The sequence below is a fragment of the Limulus polyphemus genome, unplaced genomic scaffold, assembly GCF_000517525.1.
Source record: "Limulus polyphemus unplaced genomic scaffold, Limulus_polyphemus-2.1.2 Scaffold2744, whole genome shotgun sequence".
In the NCBI taxonomy this organism is placed as follows: Eukaryota; Metazoa; Arthropoda; class Merostomata; order Xiphosura; family Limulidae; genus Limulus; species Limulus polyphemus.
Window position 1 is genome coordinate 3295 of NW_013668354.1, and position 8061 is coordinate 11355.

General features: G+C 32.5%; 1 protein-coding gene across 1 annotated transcript; it reads right to left on the reverse strand.

Moving 5' to 3' along the window:
- Positions 1-4238: 4238 nt before the first annotated feature.
- Positions 4239-4637, reverse strand: LOC106467798. The gene has a single exon (XM_013928176.1). The coding sequence runs from the start codon at positions 4635-4637 to the stop codon at positions 4239-4241; it is 399 nt and encodes a 132-aa protein (XP_013783630.1).
- Between the last annotated feature and the right edge of the window lie 3424 nt (positions 4638-8061).

An 8061-nucleotide genomic window follows, 5' to 3' on the forward strand; every position in this document is an offset into this window, starting at 1 on the left:
TGGCAAACACTGGAGTTGACAGGAACAGTCACGATTCTTCTAGAAACTCATGACGTGTTACCAGAGTCACGTGACTTTTGTTGTAGTAACAATACTATGTAGTATTTGTTTAAATTATATTGAATGTATTTCCGACCATTATAATTGACAAATCCTTAATTGCACTTTTAAGGCCCTTTCATAAAACCTGTATGTAGATTGTTTTTTATGAAATTTGGGAAACTAAAATAATTTAGGTATTACATCCTAGATTTTATGGAATGTACAACAAAGTTTGATAAAAGTGAAATACTTTTCACCATGACATTTTCTTTATTGGTTTTAACATGTTTATACACTATGTTATCCGAAGGTCTTAGTGTTGTAATCTTACATAAAGATATAATTTTTATATATTGCCGCTTTATCTGCGGGAATTATCATCTATCTATTGTTGATGATCTATCTACTATGTATAAAATCTAAATATTAAACAATTTTGTAATCAAGACATGTATACAGTATATTGTTGGTGATCTATCTACTATGTATAAAATCTAAATATTCAACAATTCTTTACTCAGGACATGTATACAGTATATTGTTGTTAATAATGCACTTATTTAAGTATGTTATGTGTTTATGGATTATGTCTTGAGCTCTATTCCACCCTTGTAGTTATGTAGTTTCTGCCTTCCAATGGCACAGCGGTATGTCTGCAGACTTACAACGCTAGAAACCGGGTTTCTATACCCGTGGAGGGCAGAGCACAGATATTAATTGTTGTTGAAATGACATAGTACATTCCGGCACTTCTTTTCTCCTTGATATTCTGTGACGGATTTATTATTTTATATTTATTTTAATATCGACATTTGTTTAGACTAATTTTATATTTAGAAACATACTTAGCTTATACAGTTAAATATGTATTGCAAAATTCCCGCCTATTCTCAAAAGTTGTAGAAGATTCTCGAGAGTAAGAATCAACAATATATGTGTGTGTGTACGTAAACGCTTGTGTTAGCGTCATTATTGTTACGTAAAACTGTTGTTGTTTATTATTAAGCACAAAGCTACACAAAGGGCTATCTGTGCTCTGCCCACCACGGGTATCGAACCCCGGTTTTTAGCAGTATAAGTCCGCAGACATACCGCTGTGCCACTGGGGGACACGAAAAACTGACATTTCAGGAAAGCCTCCTCACGCCTTTAAATATAACCAACGCGACACGCCAAATAGTAGTATCTATTATTAGTTTGCTATAGTCAGTGTGTAATAAACTTCGGAAGCTATAACTGTGCTTGTTATAACTGTTATCAATCGGAAAACTTCATATATTTGACCAGGAGCATTTACAAAGTTCTAACGTTACAAATCATTTAACTTCAGTGGATTCTCATCGGACATTAATATTTTTACGAAAACATTATATAAATTCATCGTGGAAAACTCGGCCTGTGTGGCTGATGAATAACGAAGGACAAAGCTAGCTAGCTCCCTGTTAAGAGAATTATACCTACGCCAACTCGTAATTAACGTGCTCATCGTGAACCCTCGATAAGATATAAAAGTTCGGACTAGAAAGAATACTTTATATTGCTTGTAGGTTTGTGAAACTTTTGTTTATAGATCATTGTTTGTAATAACTATTTGTAATAACTGTTATTGTAAATTGTATTGTTGTGTGTATGTTAAAACCTATTTGCATTAAAAAAGAAAACTGTGTGTCAATCTTGTTAGAAAATATCATAAACTGACTATATATCGGCTTTTACTTAATAGCTAAATCCAAACTACAATTTAACTACTAAATTTAAAGTATCATTTAACTCAATTTCAGACTTTTTGAAGTTGCAATACGTAACAACTCTAGCATTGTTCACAAGTAAAAGTTATGTGATAGAAGCTTAAACATTCTAGAAACTTAGGTGCAGGATCTTTAGAGCAAAATATCACAAAAGTATCATCAACACACCTCCTATAGAGGATTGTTTTAAATTCAACTGGGCTGTTGTCAAGCTATGATTGCTCGTAGTGAAAGCAAAAAGCATTAACTAAGGTAGGGCCGAGGGATGACCCCTTAGCAATGTCATCTATATTTTGTGAAAAAAAACTATCATTGGATAAAAAGTGAGTGTTTGTGATAGAGAGTTCAAAGATTTGTTTAAAACATTGGTAGCTGCAAGTCATTTTGGAAAAATATTAGAAATGCACATGTTGATGTTTTAATTAACGCGAATGTTGGTGAAGTTACGTCAAAGCCGGTCATTAAAGTAATCTTCCTGGGCGTGAAGTGACGTGAACTCATTAACGAAATCAATGGGTCGTTTAACAGTAAAGTCGATGGTAGTAAGGAGACTAGAGATGTAGCTAGATGGTAGGAAAATGTTCTGACAGAAGTAAGCATAAGTCTAGTAGGCAAATGCAAATACATACTCCGGGATGGGAGTCAAGTGAATAAATTCTGTTCTGACAGAAGAAAGCATAAGTCTAGTAGGCAAATGCAAATACATACTCCGGGATGGGAGTCAAGTGAATAAATTTGATCGAAAGTTGTTTGGAAAATAGTATTTGATTTATTAAAATTTTCTAAATAACTAGAGCTTTTACTCTTCGTTGAAGGATAAGGCTAAAATGATCTGTGTTAAGTTGTTTACATTTGGTGTAGTCAGATAAAATAAGAGTTTATTTTGCTTATGGATTCCTTTTTATCCATAAGAAATCCATTACCTTTGTCAGAATAGGAAACAATATTGCCAACATTACTTCCAAGTTCCTTTAAAGCAGAAAATTTATGGGGGGAAAAGCAGATATAGGTTTGGAGAAGTTATTATTGCAGAATGTGGGTAGGGTTAAGTTGTTTAGTCTTGCGTTGATTAAACTTTTAAGAAATGGAAGCTCAAGGTTAGAAGCATTGTAGATAGTAAAATTATTGACCATCCTGTGAACTTGTTCAAAAGAGACAAAATAATCAGATTACAGTTTAATCAGAGGTAAGCAGAATTTACCAAGAGAAACAGAGCTCTAGTTAAAATTACTTTATCATGATCAAAATCAGTGAAGTACTGAGTTATCTTTGTCTGTTGTTCTGGGTGTTTCATATCGGGCAATTTTATTATTATCAGGTCACTATGAGAGAAAATAAGTGAACAAGTCCAGATAGGAGATTTTGTATGCTATTCCAGACGGCAAGAATCTATTCTATCGACGAAGACACGTGCATGGCAATATTTGAGCCCTAAGCTCCTGATCAAGTAGACGTTGTTAGCAGGAGAAGTAGATGGGGCTTCTCTGTAGATGACAGTTTTTGAGTTTCAATTGCAAAAACGTAGGAATAATTTTGCGGAGTTTACATTCTGTAGTAGTTAACATGTTTAAATTTGTAATCGGCTTTCTCACAAGCTCGTAATGATAGTGGAGCGGATATTAAAATATGTCTTAAACAATTGGTACCAACCAAAGATACCACTGTTTGTCGTCTTCAATAGAAGACATATAGGTATATTATTTTGATAACTTTGTTATATAATAGTAACGTTCATATTGAACTAATAATTTAGTCGACGCTTTATCTTCAAGATCTAGAACATCATTAACTCATGAAAACGTTATTTACAACTACATTCTGTATAACATCCAGAAAGTTGCATGTGTCATATCTGGTTTAATTGATATAATTCCTCATCAGTCAAATTACAGTGTTTTACCAACTTCTATACTAGAAAACAATTTCCGAAATTTGTGAAAAAAGATTAGTGTTATTTTTATTTAGACTCTTCCAGTCTTTAGGTTTGAATATTTGTAGTAAAAGCCAAGATATTTCCCCCCGAAGTTGTTTATTACGCATTACCTACAAACCTAATATCATATAATGATCGTAGATATCCGTACAATATTGTAAACTTTCATAATAAATTCGATACTGTTATAATCTCTTTGGCATAGATGAAAATGCTTAGTTGTATAACCCTTTTCCTTTTAAATTCGAGTTCATCTGTTTATTGATCGACCACACACTTTGCATTCCTTAAGATACAAACGTTTATTAAAAAGAGAGAGAGACAATTATTATCATTCACAACTTTATAATAAAGCATTGTAAGTCCAGAAAAATGTGCATTATGTATAAGAAAATCTGTTACCAACACTATATACACAACAGAACTCTAGCAATTACAGATTAAAACTTTGGCATTTAAGAATTCTGCTTTTTTCTACTTTATTTTCTCGTTGAAATTGGAAGCCAGAAATTTAGTTACGATGACTCTGGTTCAGGATTAACGTTATGGTTAGCATCTGAATGGTATACTGGGGTCTGTCCGCAAGGAATAGCTTGTTCGGGTGGTTCACAGGCTAGCGTAGCCTGGTTGAAAATTGTTTCTTCCCGGCAGTAAAAACTGTAGTGGACGTACTGAATGACCTTTTCCTGTCCCTGTTCTGCAATGTAAGGATTACAAATGTGATAAACTTTACAAGCTGCCTCTACGTCAACGTAGTAGCCGTATGTCTTGTTCTCACAAGAAAACTGGGTAGCCACTGGACTTAAGACAAGGTTGGTATTGTCAGAAAGAGGTACTGTTAGGATCATAGTCTCACCAGCCAAGAGAGTAGCTGTACTAAGAAACCAAAAAATCGCCACAGCTCGGGAAGCCATTTTGTAGGATAAGTTTTTCTAAAAAAAAAAAAAGAGAAGATTTGTAAACCATCCCTTGTGGCGATATATATTATATGTACTTTTAAAATAGCTCTCACAGGTAAATTTAAAACCCAGCTTGTAAATCTTTGAACGAAAGATGGTCGGATAAGTTCTAAGCTGTGAAACAAGGTTTTAGATGGCACAATGGACAACTTCAACACAATTATAACGTCAACATAAAACGAACTTGGCTAGTTCTGAAATAAAAACTGCTGTTAGAAACTTCCTAATTTAGTTTTCTCTCACGGGAAATTACAAATGGAAAACACAATTTTCCAAAGATAACGATTATTTGAAAAAGGTTGTAAAAATAATATGTTCATTCTAAAAGCCCTTTTAGTGTTGTACAGACTTTGTAGTCAGAAAACCGTTTTCAATATCATATATGTAGTGTAATTTGAAATTTATTCATTTAAGTCATTTTTGTATACATATGTTTCTTAAACTAAATAAATCAGTTTGTCTCCAAACTTTCAATGACATCATCTATGAAATAAATAAAATACGTGTTTCTGGGGGTTTCTTAAAAAGTGATATAAAGCGAATTTTGTTGGTCGTGAAACAGTGCAATATTCACGTACTGATCGTAAAAATATATCTTAAGAGAATAAAAGTGTCTGTGTTAATAGAAAATTTATAACGCTTCAATATCAGAAGTAATAAACATAGCGTTCTTTAAAAATAAAACATCGTGTTTTTATTTCAGGGACAGAATATTTCAGAAGGTTGTTAAGATACGACTTCTATAAAATTATTTTTACTTCACTATTTTGTTTGCAATCTTCAAATTCAATTAATTTGAGAGCCAATGACTATCATAACTGCACAATTTCAAGAACCGTAAAAGATTTGATTTTATTGTTTGAATTTCATATATTCACACTGAATCACAAATAATACTATCATAATCTGCGCACTAAACAGAATTAGTAAAACAAAATTTAATGGGCATATTTAATGATTCCTTATGTTTCGTTTCACAAACTCAGTTAACATTCACGAAAGCTGTTTACGTTTACGGCTAACTTAACTATATTAACGTGTCTTACCTCAAACACGAATTTCCGAGAGAGTTCCAGGCCAATAGTTTTGTTACAGTTCTCCCCTGACTGTTAAATACCAATGACGATATAGGTCACTTGAGCGTTCGGCTGGTCTTTGCAGCTACTCTTCTCTTTATGATTGGTTAAACTATTTTTTCTGGTATTCGAAAAGGAATCTGTAACACTCTGATACAAGTAGGCTACTGATCACAATGCCTAACCTTCGGTCAGTGTTCTACATAACTAGAGGTCAAGGATTGCCATCACATCCGGGTGACACAAAAACGCCTATTATCATTTTGAAAGTCATGTCAGCACAAAAATCTAAATAAAATTGTTGAACTTATACAAAAGCAAAAATTTGTCGACAGATAATATTTAAAATCAATATTACTCAACCATTCAATTCTTAATTTTCAAGAGAAAGATTTATTTAATCAAATAATTTGGAAGTTATAGTAGTCTTTCGATAATGAAAGAACCTCTCTGTGTATACATTCTTTAGGATATGCTTTGAACAGGTTTGTTGCAATTACAAGACATCTACTTGATTTCGGAAAGTTACCTGATTTTTGTCATTTCTTTAAGAAATGTTCTATGGACTTATAATACTAAAATCCCGCGTTTAATTCCCGCTGGGACACAGCAGATTGGCCACTATAGCTTTGTTCTAAAACAAAATTTAAGGAAATTATTAAATGAATCTACTAGTCGCAAAACAATTAATGTAAGTAAAATATTCAATATAATTATATAAATTTCATCATGGAAATTTCATGTTTCCAGTAAATCTTATGGACTAAACGTTAGACCAAAGACCCTAAGGTTTAGACACAGCCATCCCTAATTTAGAATTAATGGCCAAAGGGAGAGCAGCCATTCAACAACACTCGTCGCTTATTATGTTGCTAATCTACCATACTTATAACGTCGCTTATTATGTTGCTAATATACCACATTTATAACGTCGCTTATTATGTTGCTAATATACCACACTTATAACGTCGCTTATTATGTTGTTAATCTATCACACTTATAACGTCGCTTATTATGTTGTTAATCTATCACACTTATAACATCGCTTATTATGTTGTTAATATACCACACTTATAACGTCGCTTATTATGTTGCTAATATACCACATTTATAACGTCGCTTATTATGTTGCTAATATACCACACTTATAACGTCGCTTATTATGTTGTTAATCTATCACACTTATAACGTCGCTTATTATGTTGTTAATCTATCACACTTATAACATCGCTTATTATGTTGTTAATCTACCACACTTATAACGTCGCTTATTATGCTGTTAATCTACCATACTTATAATGTCGCTTATTATGTTGCTAATATACCACATTTATAACGTCGCTTATTATGTTGTTAATATACCACACTTATAACGTCGCTTATTATGTTGCTAATCTACCACACTTATAACATCGCTTATTATGTTGTTAATCTATCACACTTATAACGTCGCTTATTATGTTGTTAATATACCACACTTATAACGTCGCTTATTATGTTGCTAATCTACCACACTTATAACGTCGCTTATTATGCTGTTAATATACCATACTTATAATGTCGCTTATTATGTTGCTAATATACCACATTTATAACGTCGCTTATTATGTTGTTAATATACCACACTTATAACGTCGCTTATTATGCTGTTAATCTACCACGCTTATAACGTCGCTTATTATGCTGTTAATATACCATACTTATAATGTCGCTTATTATGTTGTTAATCTACCACACTTATAACGTCGCTTATTATGTTGCTAATCTACCACACTTATAACATCGCTTATTATGTTGTTAATCTACCACACTTATAACGTCGCTTATTATGTTGTTAATATACCACACTTATAACGTCGCTTATTATGTTGTTAATCTACCATACTTATAACGTCGCTTATTATGTTGTTAATCTACCACACTTATAACGTCGCTTATTATGTTGCTAATCTTACCACGGTTATAACGTCGCTTATTATGTTGTTAATCTACCATACTTATAACATCGCTTATTATGTTGTTAATCTACCACACTTATAACGTCGCTTATTATGTTGTTAATCTACCATACTTATAACATCGCTTATTATGTTGTTAATCTACCACAATTATAACGTCGCTTATTATGTTGCTAATCTTACCACGGTTATAACGTCGCCTATTATGTTGTTAATCTACCATACTTATAACATCGCTTATTATGTTGTTAATCTACCATACTTATAACATCGCTTATTATGTTGTTAATCTACCACACTTATAACGTCGCTTATTATGTTGTTAATCTACCATACTTATAACGT

Coding starts and splice junctions, on each gene's coding strand:
- LOC106467798 (XM_013928176.1), bottom strand. CDS start 4,637: ATGGCTTCCCGAGCTGTGGCGATTTTTTGGTTTCTTAGTACAGCTACT.